This window comes from Xiphophorus maculatus, chromosome 6 (genome assembly GCF_002775205.1).
Source record: "Xiphophorus maculatus strain JP 163 A chromosome 6, X_maculatus-5.0-male, whole genome shotgun sequence".
NCBI lineage: Eukaryota > Metazoa > Chordata > Actinopteri > Cyprinodontiformes > Poeciliidae > Xiphophorus > Xiphophorus maculatus.
The window spans coordinates 17925517-17952817 of record NC_036448.1 but is presented as its reverse complement, the minus strand read 5'-3'; the positions used below and the strand labels follow the sequence as shown (position 1 = coordinate 17952817).

The 27301-nt window shown below is 36.8% G+C and overlaps 3 protein-coding genes across 7 annotated transcripts; 2 read left to right on the top strand and 1 right to left on the bottom strand.

Annotated features, from left to right (window-relative positions):
• Positions 1-2451: 2451 nt before the first annotated feature.
• guk1 (guanylate kinase 1) lies at positions 2452-25634 on the top strand. 5 transcript variants are annotated; one of them, XM_023336081.1, is made up of 7 exons: positions 2452-2565; positions 21645-21758; positions 22915-22956; positions 23057-23292; positions 23373-23457; positions 23550-23635; positions 24715-25634. In XM_023336081.1, the coding sequence occupies exons 1-7, from the start codon at positions 2460-2462 to the stop codon at positions 24751-24753; spliced, it is 708 nt and encodes a 235-aa protein (XP_023191849.1). In that variant the 5' UTR covers positions 2452-2459; the 3' UTR covers positions 24754-25634. The 5 variants fall into 5 exon arrangements, with proteins under 5 accessions (XP_023191849.1, XP_005809493.1, XP_023191851.1 ...); XM_005809436.3 differs by lacking the exon at positions 2452-2565 and adding an exon at positions 18798-18969; XM_023336083.1 differs by lacking the exon at positions 2452-2565 and adding an exon at positions 19325-19374.
• On the top strand, positions 7669-11998 carry arf1 (ADP ribosylation factor 1). Its single transcript, XM_005809437.2, has 5 exons — positions 7669-7767; positions 9954-10161; positions 10289-10399; positions 10504-10628; positions 10737-11998. Exons 2-5 carry the CDS (start codon positions 10017-10019, stop codon positions 10893-10895), a joined length of 540 nt encoding a protein of 179 aa, XP_005809494.1. The 5' UTR covers positions 7669-7767; positions 9954-10016; the 3' UTR covers positions 10896-11998.
• c6h1orf35 (chromosome 6 C1orf35 homolog) lies at positions 13173-19219 on the bottom strand. The gene is made up of 8 exons (XM_005809434.3): positions 19098-19219; positions 17151-17301; positions 17017-17062; positions 16799-16881; positions 15719-15791; positions 15483-15565; positions 15240-15374; positions 13173-13882 (listed from the first exon to the last, which is right to left on the bottom strand). Exons 1-8 carry the CDS (start codon positions 19192-19194, stop codon positions 13627-13629), a joined length of 924 nt encoding a protein of 307 aa, XP_005809491.1. The 5' UTR covers positions 19195-19219; the 3' UTR covers positions 13173-13626.
• Positions 25635-27301: the final 1667 nt, after the last annotated feature.

Genomic DNA, 27301 nt, shown 5'->3' with positions numbered 1-27301 from the left:
AAGGACACAATGACCTGGACATGGCAGTGTTCAGTTGCCTCCGAATACTGCCATCTCAAGTGGCCGTTTATAATCACTCTCTCAATGTCTTATATGTCTCGATGTTGCAGAAATAAGTTTAAATTGCGATACAAAGAATTCAGTTTCAACAACAAAAGTAAAAACTCTGAAATCCTGACATGGACATGACTTTTTTCTTAAGGATGCAATATGTTTTAGTGTAGTCTTGTCCCAAAAAGGGCAAGAGGTTTGCACTATCTTTGAAGCCTCTTCCATTGGGATATGGATTAAAACAGAGAACATGGGAGGGACAACTCATAAAAACCTGTATGCATAACAAACATGAATCAACTTCAATACAACCCTCTAAAAGAAAGAAGAAAGTCTTTCAAAGAAATACCTTTATCCTCTCTATTGTTTCATCTTGAAATGGCTCACCATCAGAGCCTTGGAGGAAGCCTAAGGTGAGATTCAAGAGTAGCATATGTGGACTCAGATTTTACACCAGTCAAAGTGGTATTCTTAGTTCATTGGCTGTGATGAAATATCCGGTTCAGTGAGGGTCATGAAAGGATGGTGGGAATCTGAAGAGCTGGACCCCGGTAACCTCACGAAGAACCAAGTCATCCTTCAGGAAATCCAGCACTCTGGCATGGATGATTTGTTCAATGTGTGCACTTACACCTTGCCAGTATACCCACATCTTCCAAGCCAGCGATTCCCAGACCTAATACACCATCCCTCCCTCACCAGAGGGCCCCATGTTCATTCTGAAGAAATACGTCTTTTAGAAGCTTGTCTCAACCATCTGTCACGGATGTCCCAGGAAATCTACCCATCGACACCAGTGGCTTGCATAAATAAAGTGCCAGTTGTGATTGGACAGATGAAAGAATTGCAAATGAAAAGTAATATTTCTGGCAAACTATAGCACAAACTTGGAGCTCAAGCTGAAATTATAGGTCTGTAAAAATTATAATTTGACATACTAGGTGGAGGAGACATATTTGATGTTAATGAAGGTGTTTTTGTCAAATTTGATGGTCTCCAATCTCAGTTTTTTATTTCCATGTTATATTTTCACCTGTAAAACAATTTGACGATGCTCATACAACTAATTCCATTATTCTGTGTTGTCAAAATACTAGGCAACCTTCATGTCGTAACACAAAAGCAAACATTTCTGAACGTATCCAGGGCGGAGTGCAAAATTTTATGTAAATCCCCTTAACGACCTTTTCAGGGCGCCGACAATCACCATACAAAGGTGACTGGCAGGCGACACTGGTGCACATTTATCCTTTTGCCCCAGCCCGTCTTTCTCTACAGCGCCCCCTGCTGTGAGAGGCGTGGGGTAGGGTGCCCAATGGCACTTGTTGCCAATGGAAGAAGCCAGCATGGACCCTCTCATGGCAGCGATACAGGTCGTTGCAATAATGTTCGGTTTGTTTCCCGCTTCACACCACCTTTGGGATTTGGCCCGCCCGATAATCCAGTACATGAGACGCAGAGGGAGGTATCCCATGCTTGTCCATCCGAGTTCCAGCCTTGTTTAGCCCAAACCTGCTCCTTTGTATGACTCACACAACTGTCTATTGGTTGTCAAAGGGGCCATTTCATAATATGCTTCCATTACCACAATTATTAAGATTACTTAAGCCATTAAATACAAACCAAAAATCCGAAATTGGTTGTTCAACTAAATGTAATAATTTATGAAACTACCAGAGAATATGTTACCGATGAATAAAAAACTTGTTCACAGACACACACTCTTTTTCTAAGGCACTGTTTGACACAGACGCACACACACCAGCATTCCCAAGCCCCTGACTGAGTGTTTTTATCCTTGCTAGGCCTTGTCTCAGAGGGGAGTCAGGCCCCTACTGAGACCTTATCCACTTCCTGCTGCAAAGCCTGGTTTGCCCCTTGGCAGCCCTCTTCCATTCAGAAACTTGTTTTAATACCCATTAACCATAAATTATCTTGCTATAAGTAACTAAGAAATAATGAAAATACATTGTGGTTGATGATGTAGGTAACTTTCACATGGGCTGAAATGCACATGAAAGATGATTTTTCTCCTAGAAGACGGACACTGCTTTGAAAGAACTTCCAAGAGTTTTACTGTAGCCGTCTCCCCTGAGGATGTGCCCCCCAGGTGGGCATAAGAGTTCCAGGAGTGACATTTTACCAGAATAAAGAATAGATTAAAAAAATAAACCAAGAAAAAAGAAAGAATAGGATGAACATGTCATTGTTCTTGCGTTTGTGTATGTGTTGGGGAAAAAGTTGTTAGGCGTGTACCATCACCAGCGGTGCCATCAAAATTAGTTTGTGTGTGTGCTTTCAGAGGGGTGTGTGTGTGATATATACACCCCCCTACTGTCCTATTTCCAGTCGTCTGTCCACACATAACAACTGTCAGTATCCAGCGAGATATGAAGCCGAAAACAAGGATGACGAAGAGCAACGCTCAGTTGGATATTACCGTTGGGTTTGACACGGACTATGGTGGATTTAGCATCACCTTAAGGACCTTTTGTACCTTTTGCATTTTCTATGGTAGGTGCATATGCTATGATGTTGTCCATCCAGTGAACTCAGTGGGTTGTCTTGTAAAACTTTGTTTTTTTATTTTTTATTGGGATTCAGCTTGCTCATCCAAGAATATAAGAATCTTATATTGCAAGACAAGGTTTAAAAGCAAATTTGTTTTCAACTTGCATATATCTTTCTTTTTATGGATTTTACATTTTTTTTGCTAGGGAATACATATGTGAATTGGCTATGGTCAGCAGCTAAAGATAGAGCATTTAGAAATTAAGACTTGAGAAACAGAAAAATAAATAAGAGATGCATTTGTGTTGTTGCAACCCAACATGCAGCTGTACTGAACTCTTGCTTTTATATTTAATATGCCAGAGAGATGTTTGCTTATCTGATGTGAATGGAACAGAGCATTGCCTATGTGAAACCAGACCACAGTGGAATTTGATAGGAACAGTGTAGCTTTTATACTCTGTACATGAATAAAGATTTAATTTTTGAAGTGATACAGTTTTTTTTTTTTTAACCTGAAACTTGTTTGATTATTCTAGCTGTTTCCTAACCCACCTATTTGTTTTCTATTCCCGCTTAACCCATGCTGTCACGGACTTCCAGCAGTTGTGGGGCAAGAGGCAGGGCAAAGTTCTTACAAAATCATGCCCACAGGAAAATTGTCTCATAACTAATGTAGTTCAAAGTGCAGATGCAAGGAGAAAGAGTGGATGTTTTGTCATCTAAACCATAAGAAAGCTGTATAATTACATTTATTTGATAAGACTAAAAAAATCTTTGTTCTCAAAAAAACTGATGAACCAAAATTAGTTGAACCATGAACTGAAACACTGTTGGATGCATCTGTAGGCGAGTAAACTTTTAGGAAGCAGATGAGCGGTTGGCCTTTGTAATGTGAATTTGTTTGCACTTCATAATGTGAATTTGTAGAAAATGGGACCTTCTAGGAGGTCCCATTTTCTAGAAGGTACAAACTCTCTGTTTGGTTTTCTTGTGAAGAAAACCAAACAGAGAGTGGAAATATTATGTGAAAATTTTATTCACTTTGGGGAGAAATATAAAGTTGATGGGTCAAACATAGTGGTGTGGATCACTGAAGCATGTGTGCAGATATGTTGTCCATTTGGGATACTTAAACAAAAAATTATAAGTTGTATGAAATATGTGGGCCTTTTCTGACAGTACCCTTTCATTTGACACCCAATGCTGTCAAAGGAGGGTATTTCAGCTTTGAACTGAAGTTAATCTTGTGACAGATTTTAAGAATATAATCTCTGCCTTTATATATCAGACTTTTAATGTATAAGCCTTTATGCTGGTTTCAACCCATTTCTCCTGTGTTTTTCATGACATCCTAGAAACCAGATGTTGGTGAGATCTCAATCTGCATGTTTTGTCTACATTGCACTGTCTGTTATAAAGTCGTTAGTTGGGTCATGACTTCATCACCTCTCTGGTCTTTTACCACTGCAAATACCAAAATGATCAGAAAAGTCAGGTGAGCGATTGCACCTAGATTCACTTGAAAAGACCATAAGGTCATGCAACAGCTCAAAACCCTAAAATAGTTTTTCATTAGATCTTGATGAACTTGCAACACCTACTGTTCCCTTGTTGTGATTTTTAAAACTATTTTGTGTCTAGGTTATTTTAGCTGTTTTTTTATTTGTTTGTGGTTTTGGGGGTGGGAGGGTTGTTTTCTGCATGTATAATACAAGGCTATTTAAATAAATTTGACTTGAATCAGAAGTCATTCCTGCTTGAAGGTCACTCTGGGTAAGCCCCTCCTACCACCATATTACAATTCTTCAGTGTTAGGTGGTCTTCCAGTTTTCCACAGTCACCTTGGTGCATTTCTCAGATCAAAACTGAATTTGTCAGAGATACTTGTTCAATCATCAAGTCATTGTGTCATTTGTGCATATCAAAAAAGCAGTTTCTCATTTCTTTGAACAGGTAGAAAATTATTCTGTACATTCATGCAAGGCAAAAGAAATTAACTTAATCTATTGTGGTCTGCGAAACAGACCTAGAATGATTTAGGTTAAAATGTTTGAGCAAATTGCAATCTAGTTGGAAATATGCAAACCAAAAAGAAAAAAAAACAGGAAAACCAACAAACCCTGCTGTTTGTGACTCTCCATGAAACTAAATTATTGTTGCAATAATTACCATTCACTCATTTAAAAGTACAGCAGGTGCTGAAAGCAATCTTTCAGCTATTCAGCAGTGCAAAACCACAAATTATTGTTGAAGAGTGAGATGGCATTATGCGCCTTCCCTGTGTGGTCCCTCAGCCTTCTCCCCTCCTGCTGCTCTCCTCGGGCCTTCTCCCCTCCTGCTGCCCCCTCTGCTGGGGTTAGTGGGCATAGTTGACCCTGGTTAAAATTCAACTTTCTCAACAATATCATGGTTAGTCATGTCCTTAGGGGCCTGGTTGTGCAGGGAAATGATACTCAAGTTGCAAAATTTTAAAGATAGATATCTTAAGTTACCCAAACAAGATTAAGAATCTCTCTCTTGAGGGTGTAAAAATAATTCTGACATTGAAATGTAATGTTGACTTTATTTAAGCAAACATAGGACAGCCATGAGAAATAGTTCAAACTGATGATTTTTAGTGACTCTATTGTGCTGCCTAGTTTTATAAATAGCCATGAAGGCATTTGGGAGCTGAAGTGATCCATTTCTGTTGTTATCAAATTGTCAGTTTCTATTGTTTCTTAGCTTGTATATTCAGTTGCTTAGCATCTCAAGAGCTACGTTGTCGCTGTAATAACTTAGTGCAGCAAGTCTGAACCGCAAAGACATCAGTATAACATCCTTACCCTTTTACTATAGATCCATGAAGTGAATAGCGTTTGGTTTGATATTGATTTACTCAAATTGGGGTTTTCCTTTATGTCATAATTTATTGATATTATTTTTTACATTTTCTTCAGCTTAATGAGAAACATCCAACACAATATACACATACGTACCACCTGCAAATTGATTTCCAGTGCTAATAACAGAAAATTTGGCATTCTATATTGGATTTATGGGATTTCAAAAAACATTATTTCAAATGCTGGAAAAAGCTTTATATACCTGGCATTTCTTTTGTTGCTCTCCATTTTACTACTTTACTAATTCATTGATAGACACTGCACAACATGTCTTCATAATCATGGAGAACTCAAAAATAAATGAGTGTTCAATTGGCCCAGATCTGAGAAAAATATGATAATCCTGGATAACTATATGATAATTTAGAAGAATAGAATAATATCCAGTTGCTTGAAAGCAAAATATAAAGAAATTCTTAGGATAATTTAAAAGGTTTGCATTTCATAGTATATATTATGCTACAGGTGATCAAATCATTGAAAGTAGCATAACTACTGCTGTGCACTCTTAAACATGCCACATTTCCACATAAAACACTCTATTACTCATCCTTATTATTACAGATGGTGCCTTTTGAATGAAGCACTTACAACAAGATTGAAAGAATCTTAAGAATGTAAAAGAATGAGTCTTTAGTTTATATCACATCAGTCCAAATAAAAATAGCGCCGGTTCAGAAAAGTATTGTGCTTTTTTTCATTATTAATTTGCCATGATTATGTTGCAGTTTTGGATGCACCCAATGCGAAGCTTGAGAGTTTGTCTAGCAGCTGTGGAAGAATAAATTAATGAATTAAGTAATGATGGAACCATTGTTAATGACATGATGACAAAGTTTAGCAACCATAACATAAAGACTTCCTGCCTAGTATTAAGTAAGAACACTTAGTCTCCATTCTGAAATCTGGAGGTGTCCTGTGGTTTCTGCAACCTTGACATTAGGAAATAATGGCATCATTGTGGATTAGGATCACTTCCTAAAAATGTAATCAAGAACAATATGTTTGGTATTCTAGGTCAGGCAATAACTTCATAATATTTAATATGTTGAGTCATTTTACCACAAAAAAAGTGAAGTATTATTGCAATATTGGAGAAATAAGTGAGTAATGGGGCCACAAACAATATTTTGAGTGGTGGCATACACTGAATTATTCTGCATCTGCTATCCTCCAATTTTTTAGAGAAAATTTGGAGAGATGTGGCTGGTAGTGCTCCTGGAGCCACTGTGTGAAATGGAAGGTGTTGAATCTTTTACTAAATATTGAAAAACATATATAACTAAAAATAGTAAGAAGAAGAAAACAAAACCGAAGTTTGACGTTTTTGATAACAATCACATTATTTTTTCAACGTCAAGAATTGCTTTAGGCTTTTATTAACTTGCACCAGTTTAAACCTTTTGTAATAGGCATCAAGACTTGCTAAAGTTAGAACTCTTAAAGAGAAACAGATGAATTGGAAGTTAATAACACATAAGGGTTTACTTCTGTAAATGTCTGAAGTCAATTTCCCCTGTTGGTTGACTACTTCATGAATAGGGTGTGCGAAACAGTATATTTTCTAAAAAAATAAAAATAAAATAAAAAAACAAATTCAATTATAACTCTACAGTTACTGTTTGAATAACACTGGCCTTTACAAATATGATCTGTGGCATTCTAATTACTTTAATCAATCCATATTGAACTTGCTTAGGAAATAAAATAAAATAAAATAAAATAAAATAAGGATGTTCACATGACACTTAATGTCTTTTTAGGTTCGACCTAAAAAAGCTGACAGTAAAAGATGGATTCCACCGAGATGCACTGCAGAATGACACATAAAATCAGCTTTACAATATGGATGATCAGATGGTCCCTATGTCCACAAATATAATCTTGCACAAACACAATTTTGGTCAATATTTCTCACTTAAAATAGTATACAAGGTGCCTTGTACTGTATGTTTGACAGTAACATTTAAGCCTGAATTTGAATAATAAACCTTAGGTTTAGTTTTTCTGTTTTAGCTTTAGTTCTTGATTTTTTTTTTGTTTGTTTGTTTCCATGTTTCAAAGGTGCATTTAAATTTGGCAAATAAATCTACACAGTTTCCCTCTAGGAGAAACGTATTCAGATTCAATTTCCTACCTGTAGCAGAAAAACCTTTTCCCTCTTCAACATGTGCGTGCGGTTCTCTCTTCGACCACAGGGGGCGATGTCTCCCGGTCTGTGATCGCTGAAGTTTTACAGGAATCTCTGACGTGTCAAATCATCGCCATTTTCCTGTGAAGGAGGAAACGCCTTAAGGGAAGAAAACATATCGAGCGAGTGAGTTGAAACAATTTATAACAAAACTAAATGTTTAATCTTCTGTAAAATCTTACCATAGGCTGTAGTTATGTAGGCAGACATGTTTGTACAAGCTAAATAAAGCTGCTTCACGTGTTTGCGGTATCAACACATTCACAAGCAGAGTAACTTACTGCTAGGAGAGCTAGTTTCTCTCGACGATGCTGTCCTTAGCTTCGTATTTTCCCCTCACATATTATATGCTAGGTTGTTGTTGTTAAAATATATAATAGGGTGAATTGTTTAAAATACCATCTAGTTGGCGTGCTGCCTTTGGCGTTATTGTACCGCAGCATGCTATTGTGGATGTTTGTTTCAACTTTTCGCACCGCACCCTGAACAGTCAGCTGTAAAAGCTGCTGCAGCCTCCGTGGCTTCTTGGATGGGAATCCATAAATGGCCCCAAGTGACATAATTCCCACGAAGCAAATACTACTGTAAATGTTTTGGATTGTCAGCTTGCATCCATGTTAAGAATAACCTCGATAAAATGTATTGCATAATTATTATTATTATTTTTAATGCTAACTATGTAGGACTATTTAAAGAGCAGTTTAAGCAAAACTTTAGTGGAACCATTCACTATACGTATAGTCTGTACAATAACTTACTCTGAAATAAATTAAGAAATTACTAACACCATTGGTGTATTTTTTTAATTTGATGTGTCTGTGGGGATTTATTTACCACATTTATTAAAGATAAAATAGTTGAATTTGTTCTACAGAAGCTTCCCTACACTATTTGTTTACAGGTCTCATGAAGAAGTAGGATGATCACATACAATGGTGTGAAAGTGTTTTTCCCCTTCCTGGTTTCCTATTTTTTGGCTTGTTTGTCACACTTCAGTATTTCAGAACATCAAACCAATTTAAATATTAGTCAAAGACAACACATGTCAACACAAAGCTCAGTTTTTAAATAAAGGTGTTTTATTATTAAAGGAGGAAAAAATCCAAACCTACATGGCTCTGTGTGAAAACGTGATGGCCCCCTAACCTAATAACTAGTTCGGGCACTCTTACCAGTAACAACTGCATTCAGTTGTTCTTGATAACTTGTAATGAGTCATTTTCAGTGCCATAGAGGAATTTTTGCCCAACTCATCTTTGCAGAATTGTAATTTAGCCACATTGAAGCGTTTTTGTGCATGGGTGAATTTTTAAGGTCATGCTACAGCATACCAATAGAATTTGGATCAGAACTTTGACTAGGCCTGTGTGGTACACAGCAGAATTCATGATTTCATTTAACACAGCCAGTCTTTCTGGCCTTGAATCAACACAACAGCCCCAGACAATCACACTACCACCAACACATTTTACTCTTGGTATGATAATATTCTATTTTCTGGAATGAAGGTTTGGATCATTTTTGCTCACGCAATATTAAACACTTTTACTTAAAAACTGAATTTTGTGTTTACTCGTATTATCTTTGACTTTATTACTGAAGTGTGACAAACATGCAAAAAAAGGTAAATCAGGAAGGGTATCAACACTTTTTTCACACCAGAATAATAAATTAAATGAAACAAAATCAAAGCAATATCTTATTGTTTAGATGGCTGGAGATTGTAATTAGGTAAGAATTCATATCCTTATCTTTTCCTGTGTGCAAAGGTTGTTTATCCAAGAGTCTTATAAAAAAGTATACTGTAAATGTTTTATACCACTAACAACATGAATGAATAAAGTGTTGCAAATTACATTTATTTAGCTTGTATTAAACTTTTATATCTTGGGTATCCAATAACTGTGTGTGTGGGTTTTTTTTTTTATCGTAATAATTTCAATTAGTTTTACTTTTTCTTTTTCACTGAACAGTTTGTTTGGAAACAGCTGACTTTGAGATTTCTATGTCTAATAAAAGCACCAATTGGAGATTGGTGCTGCCAATATTGCATTAGAGATATAGATTGCTACATTTACTCTGTTCAGATGGGTGTGGAAAAATTGTTGCTGTTTTACAGTGAGTGGGTACATAATCACCACAGGAGAAAAATATTTCAGACTTGTCAGCATTCGTAAACACAAAGCAAATTTTAAGAATTTTATTTCAATAAATCAAGATATTTTGTCTACATTATCAAAGCTTCTCATGGTACTAAATGGAGCAGCAATTTGTTGATTCATTGTTCATCAATCGTTTCTGTTTATCCTCAGATTTGGCAGATTTATCACACCGTTTTTGTCCTGAAGTGATTTTTTCTCCCATCACCGGCAGCCATGGGGAATATGTTTGCGGGGCTCTTTAAAATGTTTGGGAAGAAGGAGATGCGGATACTAATGGTCGGCTTGGATGCTGCAGGAAAGACAACTATTTTGTACAAGCTTAAACTTGGAGAGATTGTGACAACCATTCCAACAATAGGTGGGTCAATAGGTGCTAAGCTTGTGCTTAGCACATAGCTGGACAGAATGCTATTTGAGGTGTGTTTTGTCTGGCTGCTAAAACTTGTTGCTTAAAATGCCTTTTTTTTTTTTGCTTTCTTCCTTAGGTTTCAATGTAGAGACGGTAGAGTATAAGAACATCAGTTTCACAGTATGGGATGTTGGTGGTCAAGACAAAATCCGACCACTGTGGCGTCATTATTTTCAGAACACACAGGGTAATTTTTGATCAGTTTTATATATCATTGTTAGACCAACTGCTTTGGAAAAATCCTCATCACTCTTTTCTGTCTTCTTTTTTATATATATATATTATATTTAGGTCTGATTTTTGTCGTGGATAGCAATGACAGGGAGCGATGTGCTGAGGCTCGGGAAGAACTCTTGAGGATGTTGGCTGAAGACGAACTGCGCGATGCTGTGCTTTTAGTGTTTGCTAACAAACAAGTAAGTAACAAAAGCCTTATAAACATATGAATACCATTTTCTTTGTTAGCCCCCTCTTTTTTTTCTGGGTGCTAGCTTTTAAAAAATTTCTCCCTGATTTGCTTGCAGGACCTTCCAAATGCCATGAATGCTGCAGAGTTGACAGACAAGTTGAACCTTCACTCCCTGCGTAACAGAAACTGGTACATCCAGGCAACTTGTGCCACTACTGGAGACGGTCTCTATGAAGGACTTGACTGGCTGTCTAATCAGCTCAAAAACCATTAATGGCTAGAGCATTTAAAAAATACTCTGTTCCACCCAATCCCTCATGTTTTCTCCTTTCTAAATAAAACTGAATCAACCCCATACTGGAAACCACCCCTCTACTCAGCTTTGATCTTCTATACAGAGGCCAGTGGTGGGGTTTATCTAATCTTGTAAAGCTTTTGTTAGTACATTTATTTTATGTAAATATAAATAATTTTCGGTAATAGGGATCTTATTGCACTGACTTTTCTTGGCTGTTGGGTGGCTTTAACTTTGACAAAGAAATTAAGAGAAGAAATTTACCAGAATATTTTGGCCCCAGAAACTCAACACAATCAAATGGTCTCAGTTAGGTAATATAAGGACTGATCAGTGGGGAGGGAGAGTGTGATGAAATAAACCGAATTATAGTGATGCACTACTTGAAACTGCTGCAGTAACATGTAACAAATCTTGAATTTAAACAGAACACTGGCATTAATCGTTTGTACTGACATTGCTCTTGTCTGTGAACACTCACCAGCTTTTTGTAAAAAATTTGATGGAAGTGAACATACTGCAGTGATCGCACACTATCTGTATAATGGTGTTAGGTCGGCACTGGATCGGTTTTGATTTTTCTATTTAGGAGTCTCAGGTTGATCATATGTAGCTTTTTCAGAGCAGGCATGTCTACTGGGTGTTTATATCTTTACTCAGAGGAGAAACTCCTTGCCTACTGCGTTCGTATCCCATTAACTCTATAATCATTTATCTGTGAGTGTACTGTATGAAATATGTTGAGCTGTTTGGTGCCATAGTTTAAGGTTTTAGGCAGCTGATCGCATGCTTGATTCTTCTCAGTTTGGGGAAATAGCATTTTGAAAGCAATACCAAAATCAGCGGCATCAAAGTGCTACCATCTTTGATGTAAACAAAAAGCCAAACAAATGCCTTTATTTTTCCAAGATTTGTCTTACAAAATGTTGGTGTTTCCTTCTTTTGTTGGTGCATTATGTTCTTTTTGATTTCTAATTGCCTAAATGTTCTGATATTGCAATAAGTCTGTCGATGTTAATGTTTGTCAAGATTTGTGGAGGGTTGGGGTCACATTGCAATAAAAGTGACCGGCTACAAAATGATTCTGGAGTTTTATTGTACTACACATTCAAAACTGAATTGTAAAGCTTTCAATAACTGTCACTTAAATGATTGCATATTCAGTCATTTTTTGTGAAATAGGATTCTTAGCTGAACAGTGTTTATTTTTATTTAGGAGGTATGAGTTACCCTAATTTCCTTAAAATCCAGAAAACCAACTGTTGTTAAATGGATTCAAGCAATGCATAACTTGATCTTGGCTTAAATACAGCTCTGTGAGTGCCTCAGAGGTTTGTTAGAATAATTTGGGGGTAAAGGCATCAAGAAGACCAAGGAAAATGAAAATGGATAGAAAATGTGAACTCCAAACCTGCTGAGGCATGAACATCCGACTAAACTGAGAGGCCAGGGAAGAAGGGCATCAAGCACTTGGCTTGAGTTGACAATTGGTAAACAGAACCAGTTACAATGGAAAGGTTTAGATCAATATTCATGTTAGAATGGCTCATACAGTCAAAGCACTAACCCAAATCTAATTGAGAATCTATCACAATACATTAACTGGTAGTGTGAAATCTTCAGTGTGTATGAATATTTTTGCAAGAAACTTCAACAGATTCATTAAGAACCCTTGTAATATTAATCTTAACAGTTAATACTTAAGAAAAATATGTGAAAAAACCTCAAAATCATCATGAAATGAGGAAGAAATACAATTCCCATAAGTGATGACCCACCCACTGTTGAGGTTAAAGCAGTAATGTGAAGAGCATACCCTGCTTCACTTTGTGTAAGGGTGGCAGTCTAGCATTCTTGCAGGTTGATTAGGCTGCCATGGTTAATGCAGCCAAGCCTATAAAACATGGCAGGAGAGCGTGGTAGTGGTGGAAGGCGTAGTAGTTTGAGCCTCAAGTCCCTCATAGGGTGGCTTTGTCTGGCTTCTGCTCCCGCTGCTTCATCAGCTTGGTTCGTGTGTGGCAGCAGAACGGTACTCCGTCATAAAAAAAGACCAGTCTGGTATTTGGCACTCTTCTTAATGAACATCTTGCTCTTTTGTGTGTGTGTGTGTGTGTGTGTGTGTGCATGCACCCCCCAGGTACCAGCATGCAATAACTCCTCTTTCAAACCCATTCAAAGCAAATGCAAGCACTACACTCTTAAGTGAAGAGCATTCCACTAGTATCTTACAGCATTAAGAAGTATCAGCCGAAGCCATTTCAACTAAAAACCTAAAATTGGTTTATTAATATCCTAATACAATATGCTTTATAATTTATGAAATTAAAACTGTGTCCACATTACAATACTATGTTTCAATGGGAAGGGAAAAGTGTCAGCTAATGTATGATAGAAAAAATTATAAAACATAAAAAGCTGAACTTTTGCCTCATAGGAATTCTTTGGAAAATCAAAGCCAAAAAGGTTTTGGACAAACAAGCAAAACAAATACAGTTGCGAATTTAATAAACTGTTTTGGAAACAAGAAGAGCTCATCACCAAAATTCAATAGAAACACCAAACTCATCTTTCCCACATGAGGAACTGATAGTATGATATAAAGCATAACGTAAGAAGCATCACAGTTTTCCTGCCTGTCCATGATCCAGGAGGTCCCAAAACGCTGCGTGTGCACTATGCATCTCTGGTTTTGGTGGGGGAGCGCGGGACATTAGTCGTCCGAGTCTGTGTCATGGCGTCTCCTGTGGCTTTGTGTGGCACCAGCGGGGGCCTTCTTGTGGAAGGCAGAGTTACTGCGGGCTGGAGACCCCCCGTCAGAAGAGTCTGTGTCGTGCCTCTGCCGTCGATGACGGGGGCGGGAAGGCTGTCGCTCGGCCTTTGCTCCCTCCCTTGAATGGCTGTCATGGGGTCTGGCTCCACTCTGACTATGGTATGATGGATTATGATGATGGTGGTCCTTTCTGTGTCTGAAAAGTAAAAGGAAACAATCAATGAGTGGGGTGTGGTGGGGTATCCGATAAGATGTAGCACACACCACTTGGGGCATCAGTGACTGCATGGTGCTTTATGGGGGACATGCACAAAAAGAAAAAAGTTGCTTTAAAACCTTATATCAGTAGTTGTATTTGCACCTCTCAATCTGTAAGTAAATTGTATTTATATAGCACCTTTCATAGATAAAAATCACAAAGTGCTTCCCAGATAGACTAAAAGCAATGATACTCTCCATATGAAGCAAATTTTATTCTCACAAATTACTTCCTACAACTCTTGTAAGCATTGTAAATCCTAAATATAAGAAAATACCAAAACTGAAAAAATAAATTTGCTAGGAAGCAAAGTGTAGAACAGTGTCCCAGCGCCATCTAGTGGTGATCTACTATTTTGCATCACTGGTGTTAACATGAAGACAATACAAAGAAATTATGCATTAGAGTAGAAAGTAGAAGTCATTCATTGCAATGAATGTATACATGGACATTAGTGTTGCCACTGCTAATTTTTAAAAACATAACACAATAAATGCAGGTAGTTCTGTACAAAAATATAATCTAAAACAGAAAATCCTGTGAAGAGAATGTGAAAAAGGAATTTATAAAAACTACGGTATATATATCTATATGTATATAGATATCCTTAGTTTTCCAGTGAGTGTCAAGCTAATACAAAAAAACCAATGGTTTTCCTCAAACAATTGATCCCTAATTCTAACACCCTATGCTCAGCCTTTGTTGTCCAGAGAATGAGTTGTTCCACACTTTGTTTCAGTTTTGCCAAATGTTTTCATCAGTCTTAGGATTGCAGAATTTTTGGAAACCTAATTGTTGTTGTCTCTAAGCTGCCATCCTGTAATAGCAAAGGCCAGATCTCTTTCACTTGAAGAAATGCTTAACCAACGTTCAGAGCAGCAGGTTTCAAATAAAATGGCCACAATTAATGACAAATCCGAGTCCTTTACCGACATAACTCATGTAATATTAATGAAAAAATAACAACTGCTATTAGCTATTTTTATCTCTACAAAAAGTAAAGTTGTAAAAAGCAAAATGCAATTTTTTAAGGTTTATCAGCTCTAGTGGCCCTTATTTGAGAGTGGTCAGACATGAAAGAAAGGAAACATAGTGACCACCATAACTACAAAATGTCCAAACATTTCCAAGAACATGAATGAAAATATAAAAGTCAACCAAATCATGCTTCAAACAGCTTCCATGCTTCCTTTGTGATTATGATATTGCACAGTGAAATTGGATTATGTTTCGGATTTGATACAATGTGTGGATTATTTGAGTACATCACAAACCAGTTTGTGATTGGACATACCTTTTCCTGTTATCATCCGATGATGAGGACTCAGAAGTTGACGAATCTCGTCTTTTCCTTTTCTTCTTTTTTTCCTTCATCTTCTTTTCCTTTTTGTTCTTTTTTTCTTTCTTTTTCTTTTTGCTCTCATGCAGACTAAAATTAAACAAAAGTAGACCTTCATTATCATGGCCTATTATTTCCAGACTACCATTTCATCATGTCTGCTTAATGATATAAAGGGTTAGTAAAATTCACATTTACCCTTTTTCTGTCTCTTCTGATTTTTCAACGCTCTCAGATGTTTTTGTTGCAGATGTTTCTAGACGACCTTCAGTCTTGTGGTGCTGCACAACAAGAATGGTTACAATTTTGCACTAAGGTGTAGAGATTATAGTAGGAAATAAATCTTAAGTAACCATTAACTGAACCTGACATTGTTACAAGGATTTCTCATCAGGTAATCTGCATTTAACAGTTGAAAAGAAAACTGAACTCACTGTAAAAATTGGCAGACCCATTTTAGCCGCTTCTTTCTCTTTTTGGGACAGCAACATCTTCCGTGACCCCACACTTCAAACACAAGCAGAGGAGAAAAACAAGCACTTTGTGTCAGCCAAGGCCATTTTTTTCAGTCGCACTATTTAACCAAAAGGTAAATCAGAGGATCTTTTAGTAAACTGAAGAACCAGAAAAAACAAATATTACATTTAAGGCCCACAACCATTTGTGACATTTTAAATTGCTTTACACAGTTGGATTGTACGAGAATACTCAGATATGATTCAATTTGCTGGTGTTGGCCAGGACTCTGACTGCATGGATTATTTGGATCCTTTGGATAAGCTGCAGTTGCCTTTTTTCCGCAGATACAATTACAAAAATCTAACTTAGAAAAAATAAAATCAGGAAACATTTTAATATGGCAAAGTCTTCAAAATGGTAGCAAATTAATTTAGTAACATCATCCAGGTTTCCTGCATTGTAGTTTTAGCCTCAATGGGTCTAGTTAAGTGCCCATCTCTATTCTTGTGTTTTTGGAACCCTAAACAATTTAGTGTTTTGTACAATAATTTGGAGAAAATTCTCATTCATTAATAATTGTTGTTATGAACTCATTGTCTTAGAGTCTGTAGTCATGTGGAGACCAACAAATATAAAGTTGCATATCAGATTGGATATTTTAAATAGATATTATAGTACTCTATAATCTAAGCTCAGAGGATTGTATATATGTCCAATAAACGTGACCCAAGAATGGAGCCTTGAAAAACATCACCAGATCTTTGTTTGCTCAGATTTATAATTGGCAAATGAAACAAAGTTGTTCCATAAGCCATATCATTTGATCATCTCAATGATCATTTCCAAAAATGTTAGCTTAGATATGGGCCTATAATTTGGCTTCTTTAAAAGAAGACTGAGTGTTGATGTGCTTGTTTCAATAGTTAAATGCATTCATTTTCAAGTCAGGTAAGTGTGGTTACAATGTTCTAACCTGTAACCTGATTACAATACAAGGACTCACGTTCCAACTTGAAATGGAATCATTGCTAATTTAATATGATATGGGTAATCACCTGGAGCTTCCCAAGCCTGATATACGATCCACGCTCCTCTCTTCACCATCTGCCTCTTCCCTTCTACAAACCTCTACAAGATCCTGTGAAAATGTAATTAAATTTAAACCATTGGATCTTAAGCAATAGTGAACATATTTATTCTGTTCACTAGTGAACAGATTTATTCTGTTCACTAGTGAACATATTTATTCTGTTCACTAGCAAAAAAAACTTACCTCTTTGGTAAGACCAGTTGGTTGTCGCTTTATAACTTTGTGACCTCTAAATTGAGAATGTAAATGGTTTGTTAAGCATTTTGAAGCTCCAAAGTTCTTGTGTTAAATAAATGTACATGTGAAGTCATACATACAGCGCAGCCATCAGCGCCTCCTCTTCTGCTGCTTTCACAGCAGCAAGTTCGTCCTCTTTGGATAATGGTTTGCCAGTTTTTTTGTCTTTTGAGTACCAGGTCAGATCTTTACCTTTTTGCCATCTTCCAACCGGTGCCATCAAGGAGTTTCCTAAAAACGAAACAGAGCAAATGGTTGGGGACAGTTTAAATGTTGATGTCAAACAAATTCAGAAGCAAATTTTTCCTCCCAGTTTCTTACATTTTGATCTTTATTTCATTACATATCTTAGATTTGCACAACTATGAGCAGTTGGGTAACAAGTAAAACACGTCTCTAGATCAAATGTTAAATGACTCATGCTTTTTAAGTTTGTATTACAACCTAAGCTTTGATTTCCACTGAAAACACACCAGCTGGACTGTTTAGCTTCAATAAAATTATTAATTTCCCAGTAAATTGTGTAAATAGCATACACATACTGACAATGCAAAGACACTCCTCCAGGCTCTGATTGGTTGTTTTTGCAGACGGACCTCAGAGAGGAGGTAGGAGTGTGACTCTTTCCACAGACTATTTGTCTCATATTATATTGTCACAACAAAGTGACAGTTTTTTTAAAAAGTTACCTACTGCAGCTTTAATTGGTATAGAGTGAAGAGATTTTAGGATGAGGATATTTACTCAAATCTTTTGATTTAGGTAAATATCCTAACTAGCAGCATCTTATATCAATCAAAGAGTATTTATTAACTGTTTGGTAAATGAGGAAAAGTTGTGTTAAAAGACTGAATAAATTTATTTTAGTCAATCAGGTTGTGCTAAGAAGGATCCCAACTTTGGACATATTTCTAAATTAATAAATGTCATGTGTTATATTTACAGATGTAGATCAACAAGTAAAAATACCATCTAAAATCTAATATGATTCAGTAATTCAATTCAAAAAGTGAAACTTGTGTATGTTATAAAACTTCAGAGAAATAGCCCAACTAAAATGCTTCTGATCCCAGAGCAACTTAATTTAATGATTGACAGTTGTGGCCTGTTTCCCAGATATGTCCCTGTATGCTAACTCTTGAACTATTACTGTGGCTCCAATTCACACCTTTTGAATTTCCCCAAAGACAACAGTTCGTTGTTAATTGTGCAGCTGCACCAAACGTCTTTCCTTCCAATTAATTTTCCATTATCACATGTAAATCTTAACAGGCAGCTTCTTTAGGAATAGTCTGTTGTGGCTTACCCTCTTTGTGGAGGGAGTCAATGACTGTGTAGTAGGTCATAACTTAATCTTTCTTTTTTTAAGACCTTATGTAGCTCCTGTAAGTGAGTATCATCAAAAGGAAGAGAAACAAACTCTTGTACTATATCAATTTAAGTGTAATCAATGTATACAAGTTTCACATATAGAAATTAATTGCTGAATAAATTAATTTCCCGATGTTGTTCTAATTTACTGAGCTGTACTTGTATGGGTTTCAAAAATATTAGGACTGCAATGTGTTTGTTTGTTTTTTTACATGCTAAAACGTTTAACCAACACAATTTCGTAAATTGTTATCTTTGTTATCTTATTTGTTTACTACAACATATTGCTTGGCAAACAAGTTGTGCAAGGCTAGCTCGCCTTTTATGTCACATCTGTGCTGCTACGTAGCTCCTCTTGTCTGGCATGCTGACTAGCTGGGCAGCGGTCAGGACACAGAGAGGCTCTTTCTGCCTAAAGAGGAGGCAATGTGAAAGTGGAAACTAGCTGTAGGGGAATAAAACACGCTTTCAAGAGCAAGCAAATCAAGCCGTCCAAATTCCATGTAATGAGGGACTCTACATCAAAAGGTATGAGACAGCCCTATGTGGGGGGGCAGCATGTGTTTACAGCCTGCGATTTTTAGCTATCTTCCCTCGTCGTTTGCTCGCTAGCCGTCTGATTAGCGCTGATAAAAAAGCTACGCTTCTGAACTTACCCAGATAATTCTCTCTGTGTTTATCGACTTTCACGTCGTCCCAGTTGAACTGGTCCTGACCTCCGCGTAGGCCCCCAGATCTTGACGAGCCAAACATTTTAGGCAGAAAAAGTCCCGAGAGTTGCGAGAGAATCGGTGACACGCCGATAGCGCACGCAGCTAACGCTAGCAACCCGAACCGTGTGATTGGTCGGGCCTTCGGGAATCCTTCATCCGGGGAAGTTGTGCGGTGAGTTTTAACGTCCCACTATCGAAAGAGGGAGCAACATGTTAACTGGTATGGTTTAATTTTAGAAACGTACGCCAATTAAGGCGAATGTTTTTAAGTATAGCAAAAGAAGTTGCAGCAGCGCTGCCTTACAACTAGCCTATTTCGAGTAGCTACGGTAAACAGCGCGTCCTTAACGTGTTTATACAGCTATTACGAACTACTTGCAATAATATAAATATATAAGTTCTGTACTGACTTTTTCTCTAAAATGTCCGTGGCTAAAGTAAATTACGAAAAGAAAAGAAAAAAACAACCGTTTCCTGGTTTTACCGCGCGTGGTTTTGACGCTGAACGCTGATGTTTTGGTCCGCAGTGATGACGCAGGCAGGCAGCACAGTTTTTATCTAATGGCTCTCACATCGAGAGCTCAGGCCAGTAGAGGAAGAAAATCCTCCGGAAACGGTCTCAGAGGCTTGGAATAATCTAACCCTCGATGTACCTGAGACATTTTACAAGACTATTTTCAGGTAGGAGGGATACTGTTTATGTTTTGTCGCCTCTTTCCATCCCGGATGTCTTTTAATGTCTGGGTGTGCCATTCATTCCTGGAGTTTGCTAGTTGACATAGTGTAGCAGGAAAAGATGGAGCTGAAATGTATGGAGTTTTCAGTTGATTGGGATACTTTTTATGCAACTTTTTACTTTTTTCATTCGTAATTTATTTGGAGCTGAAGCAAGTACCCAAGGAAGCATTTTAATCAGTAAATACCAGCAACCTCATACCTTTCAGTGCAAACTGAAAATTTCTGGTTTTAACTTCTGAGTAATTATATTCACGTTAAGGCAGCATGATGGATCTGCAGCTTGTAGTAAGTGGTCAGCCACTTACCACTACTTCCACATTTTATTTAATTAAATCTTTCTAAATCAAGTGGTGCTCATAATTGTTTAAATTATTTTTGTTTTGAATTATGGCAGTTTTAACAAGTAAGAATAATCAATCAGAAATATGCAGTCAAAACACTAAAAATGAGATCTGAATGTGGGTGGTTTTTCTACACAGATCGTAAATACTCATTACTCTACATGTGGTGATAGCATGATAGCACTGTTTAGCTTCTCTTTGTCTGCATTGTAAGCATTTCTGTATTTTAGTTGTATTTATTAAAATGTTCTGAAACTTCCTTCTCCTTAGGAAATCATTTAGGCTGTAAAATAGCAAAAAAAAAATTAAACAAAAAAAATAACATATTGGCACGTCACTGTTTGTAACGTGCCAAACAGTTTTAAAGACTAAATTTATTTATTCATTTACATTTTAAAGAGTATTTAAATGATTACAAAGGAAATGTTTCATCAAAATCTTTTTAGTTTCAGTTTTTTTTGTCCTCTGGCATTTATGGAACTCCTGAGATTTAACTTTATTCAAGGCAAATGCTAGTCACACGAGTGAGAGTGCACGGGTTTAAAATTAGTTATGGCGCTGTCTCCAATAAGTATCAGTTCCTGCTGGTTGTAGTATCATGTGATTTTTGTTTCCCTTCATGCATCTCCTTATCTGTTGCAAAGAATAAAAAAAACAAAAAAAACAGAGGCTGGTTTAACGTGGTACGTAGTCCTGCCACGCCCTCTTGCTTTCTCCACCTGTTTCTATTTCTGCTTTCGTTCTGTTTTGTCTCAATCAAACCTTCACAGCTCACTTTACCTCTTCACCTGCTTGACCTCTTGTTCATTAAAAGGTAAGGAGAAGCACTACAGGTGGCTCTCTAATATTTGTTTGAACAATCTGATGGAAGACATTGGTAGCGGATTAGATGTAGCATCGACGTGTAGAAACGGTGGGAATATGAGAGTCGAAACAGACTCTTGGCTTGAGAGCTTTTGTCACAAGGAAGTTGTTGTATAATTGAGCTTTGAATGGTTTTAAATGGCTGTTTGTGTGTTATTCAAATCAGCCTTTCTTCTTTCACCTCTTGTATGAAGTTGTTTTTTGATGTCATGTTCAGGTTCAATAGTTTCTTCTTAATGATTTCCCTAGTGACTCTAGGGAAGTCCATAGTGACTTCCCTAGAGTCTGGCTGCTTTGCCTGGCTCAAAGCAGGCAACTGTATCTTTTTTTTCCGAGTTAACCACAGGCCACATTGCTTGGTTATTTTTCTCCTCAGCATGACTCTTCTCAAAAACATTTACCCACCAATGCTGGACTGTTAAAGAAAAACATTTTTTTAATATCTAGAACAATTTTTACTTTTATGAGTAAATCTAATTTAAATCCAGTAAATCCACCTAAACATTCTTTTAAGTAACTCCATCCCTTTTCTCCTCTTCTGTTTCAGCTATGGCTGGACCCAGGCCTGTGGTGTTTAGTGGTCCGTCCGGGGCAGGAAAAAGCACCCTGCTGAAGAAACTTATCAAGGAACATGAAAATGTGTTTGGCTTCAGTGTCTCTCGTAAGTGTGTCATGCTGTAGCTTGAATAATAAAAAGTCTGCCTTGTGTTTTTGGCCTTTTGTGTTCATGATTTTGATCTGTACTCAGATAAGTGGACAAAGTTAAAATGTAATTTTTTTTTTATGGATATATGCACATATATTGTCATGTTTTATTAGGTTTCAGTTTTGTTTTTTGGGTGCTCAATACTTGAAAAAAAATATGAATATTCAACAATGTGTGAAACTTTTAGTGCACTTTGAAAAGTGCACTAGTGTTGATAGGCAAAATGTATCAAAATTATCTTATTAATCCTTTTTGCTTGATGCATTATTTTGCCATTTAGAGGTGCAGAAGTTGAAATACAAACACATTCAGTTAACTTTCTTTGTTTTTCAAACCATATAATAATCAACAGATTGTCCAAATGGTATGCAAGTTGGCCAAATGTCCATATACTTACAGCTTTACATCTGAATGGAGACAAGCAAAATGTAGCTTGTGTCAAAATGCAAATTAACTCAACAGTGGGAAGCACTAACCCAATAGCAGTAGACCTGCTGATAAAGCAGGAAACCTCTGTTCAGTAATAGTAATGCTATGGGTTTAACTAGACTTGGGGATCAGGTTAAGGGTAAGCTATTGTATAAATTTCACACATGCTCCTACTCTTTTACTTTTATGTAATAGATGCTCCCTCAGGGGAGGGAGTTACCCTCTCCCCTGTTACTTTAAATGGAAATTTGTGCATTAACTCTTTATCTTAGGCTAAATATTTTAGGACATGTTTAAATTTAGAACTGAATCCAATGTGTTTTGTCAAAGCAATTCTTGACATATGTAGAACTACTGGAGCAAGCAAAAAAACTCCCTGGTGTCCTTTTGTTGCCAGGAGGATTTTGGTGTCAAGTGGGTTGTAATTTTTCCTTTTCTTCTAGTGATCTGCTGGACAACGTATCAAGATGTTGTTTCTTATTATTTGCAGCAAACTTGGTTATGTTTTATTGGTTTTCTTTGTGATTAGGATGTCTTCTACTCTTCCAATTTGCTCTATGAGTGTTATGATTTGTATTAAAAGCTGAATAAATGCATAATATAAAAGAAGAAAAGACATCTGTAAGTACTGAAACTTTTGCAGCTCTGGAGAATCTAACTCTCGTATCATTTAATCTCCCAGATACAACAAGAAACCCTCGTCCAGGAGAAGAGAACGGCAGAGGTACAACATGTGTTTCTGCTTTCACTGTAATAACAGCAGTCCACATGCTTTCTGGTTTTCTATAAGCTCAATCCCTCCGTGTTCTGGTGTTGGATTTTAGATTACCATTATGTTACACGGGAGGCTATGCAGGCGGCCATAAACAACGGCGAGTTCATCGAGAACGCAGAGTTTTCTGGAAACCTGTACGGCACAAGCAAAGCCGCCGTCCAAGCCGTCCAGGCCAAGAATCTCATCTGTATCCTTGACATCGACATGCAGGGCGTGAAGAACATCAAGAAGACAGACCTCAATCCCATGTACATCTCCATCCAGCCGCCATCCATGGAAATTCTGGTGGGCACAATTGGAATTTGCGCAGCCAGATTGGTTCTGTGAGTTTTCCTGCTAATAATCAGTCTTGTTGGGAGTTACAGGAGAAGCGATTAAGGGACAGGAATACCGAGTCGGAGGAGAGCCTTCAGAAGCGTTTACATGCAGCCAAGGTGGACATGGAGTTAAGTAAGGAGTTATCATTTATTTCCAAACCTCTAAAGTAGAGCTTCATAAGTATATTTAAAATGAAACATTCTCTTTTGATCTCTCCCATTTAGGTAAAGAACATGGCATGTTTGATGTCGTTATTGTCAATGACGATTTGGAGGATGCTTATAAGAATTTAAAACAAGCTCTTCTTGAGGTGAGCCACTTTTGCTGCTCTGGTATTTGCATCAAAGGAGCTAAAATTAGCTTTACCAGCAAGCTGCTCAACAGTTAGAGTCGCTGTGAGGATGGTCAGCTGTATTGTTTCAACTTTTGATGGAGGAGACAGAAGGTGCTGCTGTCGTTTTGGAACCCAATAATTAAATATCAAAGCACATGTGTTTACAAATGTGAAAACACCTCTGGTGAGGAGACAGTGGTGTTAATTTGTTTCCACTCATCTGAGCCTCTATGAGGGCATGTAGAAACACGTAGACTCGCTGATAACTGCAGAGCAAGCACAGATCATTAACACTGGAGCAGATGAGATGGTTGGCTTGTAGTCTACTAAGAGTATTGTATCTGGAAAGTTAACAGATTTCATCAGGAATTAAAGATTCCAAATAAAATGATTCTTTTGTTAAAGTTCTTAAACTTAAAATGGGCATATCAGTGGAATTTTGCCATGTTTTGTCATGTTATAGTCACAAACCTCAATGTGACTATAACACTTATTTTACAACATATATTTTACTGGGATGTTGTAGATCAGCACAAAGTAGCATGCTTTTTTTTCTATGCCACGTAATGACAAAATGGTTTTCAGATTTTTAGCATGCCTTTGTAGTCACACCCTCTCAGTCAATACTTTCAGGAAGCATATTTATTTTAGGTTCTCTAACTGTTTTGATCAATCAAATTTCTATATTTTGGACTTGTTGTGAAAAGAAGGTAATACTCATAATTATATACATGATGTATGGGATCTGTATTTAATTCAGAATAACCCATTTTAGACTTTTCTGTATTAGATCTTAACTGATCTAAGTTTGTCTAAATACAAAAAACTGACTGAAGCTGCTGTGGCAATTATTCATGATTTTTGGAATGCACAATAATAAAACCCAACCAGGGACTGGTTGACTGAAGCACTTCTAATATTTAAAATATAAAAAAACAGACAAAAATCTACAAATGAGCCTGAGGTATGAATTTTGAAATGTAAATACTGCAGTAACAATGCAGGGTTTATGTGTTTGACAAATCTGGTAATGGTCTTGATTTTTCTCTCTGTAGGAAATTAACAAAGTCAAGAAAGCCAAGACTTCTTCGTAGAAGACGGCACCACCCGGCATCTCATCCATTCACTCCCCTATAACTCCAGACCTACATTTGACATGTACATTCCCTCAGATGGTGGTCTGTGAAACTCAGACAGCTTAAATAAGGAATCTACAAACATGTATTTAGATTAAGTTAACTTTAGTAAAAAAAAAAAAAATGTTTTCTTTTTAATGAGCATTTTTAGATTTTTTTTTTTCTTTGTTTGGAAAAAAAGCTACTCCAATGAATCTTACTTGAAGTCTGACTTGCACAAAACAGGAAGATTCCTGTTGTTACAGAATTCTCTTCAGTCGGGACTGCATGGTGCCTTGTTCGTGGCACATGAATCAGGGAGCAGTGTGACCCATTCCATCAGGTGGACAAACCAGTTTTAGGATGTAAAGCCAGTTGATATGACATGCTGGTTGTTGGCACCAAACTGTGCTCACCTGGTAATGTCATTTAGTGTTGATGAAGTAGAAATAATCCAGAGTTGTGATATGTGGTGGTTAGGCAGGATTTAAAATTCAGGAGGTTGTTTACGTTCAGGAGGTATATACAAGTCAGGCATACTTTTGAAACATTACTGTTATTCCATAGTTTGGTAAAGCCATTCATTTTAAAGCTGTTTTGTTGTTGTATATGTTAACAGTTGTATAAGTTTCATTTGGATTCTGTTGTGCTCAAGTAAGTTAAATCCAATCTTGCTTAGAGAAACAAATCGTTTGTCATTGTCACTTTTTTATGTTTTAAGCGGGGAATACAAAGTTGACTATTTTACAAGTGTAATTTTGTAAACTTTTATATTGTGTAACTTGTTCACATTGTAGCTTTATGTGTATAGTGAAATGACATTCATTGGACTTTAAAGCATAAATAAATGGACATTTTAATATATTGTTTTATATATTCCATAAAACAAAAAAGCACACCAAATCAAATTAAAGGGGCAGTATTATGTAAACCAGGTATTTTGTTGACTGTTGCATTGATTATTTTATGCATGTTTGAGAAATCTTCTAATCTTTCCTGGCAGCCATTCGAGTTTGCAAAACGCTTGATGGGACCCAGCACTGCCTTTTCCACAAAGCTCTGTGGAGCGGTAGTACATAAGCTGAGTTTCTGCCTCACAGAGCAACCCTCGCCCACACAACCCTATTAAACTCCTTCAGACTAGCAGCAGCAGCAATTAGCAAGCACCTGGTGGAACTGCTCATCTGCTGAGCTCTTGTAAACTACTTTTCAGTTCAACACTCCTAAGAATGACGTTATAGGCTTAATGTAGGAACATTGTGATGACATGCTGAAGGTATTAGTTACTTGATTGTGCTATTTTTATCACAATGTGCCTGAAAAATACATACTGCTGCCCCTTTAAAGGACGTCTATGATGTACTTGTAAACTAGCATCAATATTTTTTCCAGCAACAAAGTAAAAATATTAATGGCACTTTGTAAAATCAATTCATCTGACCAAAAGTTATGTATTCCTGATATTGTTGTTCACTATTTGAGCTTATTCTTAATTCCAGCAATAAATCCTCTGGAATACTAAAATATGTTACATGTTAAAACTTCAATAAAATGTTACAGCTACAAAGTGCATTATTTGTTTAGTCACACAAGTCTAGCTCAAAAACCCATATGCTCTAAAACCTAGTTTAATTTTATTTAAAAACTGAAATCAATATGCATTTCTTAGAGGATTTGAAACATTTATCACAGTTACTTTTGATTATTAAAGCTTACAGCTGATGAAAACCCAGAACTTAATTTATCAGAAACTTTAATTAGACAAATAGAAAAAGCACTTTATAAAAAAACAACAACCTGGAAATTAAGGAAGTCATGAGAAAGACTAATGTGACAGTGGTCCATTAACATCCTCTACAAGGAGGGTAAGCCACAAAAAGGAGCCAGCAGTTCAGAGTGTTGTAATTAGGCAAATTAAAAGGTCACAAAAAAGTGTTGTGGAGAAAGGGAATATTGCTGCTGGAGCCGGTGCTCATTGGATCTGGTGTCTCATTTTACTCAGTTCATAAGTGGTTTAATATAAGGAGTATCCCCACTTCACCCCATCTCCTGCATCTCTATGATGATACTTGTCAATGAGACAAAAGTCTCTGCTTTGTGAATCACTTTGTAACTCTTGAATCGCCTTTCCTTCATGTTCCTCTCAAGGTTGCAGTTACCCCTGTTGCTTTTGTACCCATTAAAAACTGATTTTTTGTCCATTTATTTTTCTATTAATAAGCTTGAGTATAGTTAGCTTCTGTATAAAGTACATTTTTGCTCTTACCCTCTTTCTGGAGTCTTAACAACTGCTGGACAGCTGTCCAGTCAAAAGAGTTCCCAGTGATTGTTCAGGTGATAAAATAGTTTTAACAAAAGATTTCTGTATTATAGTTTTCTGAGAAACAGTGTTCTTTATATTCATCAATATTAACAGGAATATGTGCTTGAAACAATATTTTAATTAACTTTTTCAACTGAATTAATTTATTTGTCAATGATAATTTATGGAGATACACCTGTGTACGGGAATGATAGAAGAAGCAGG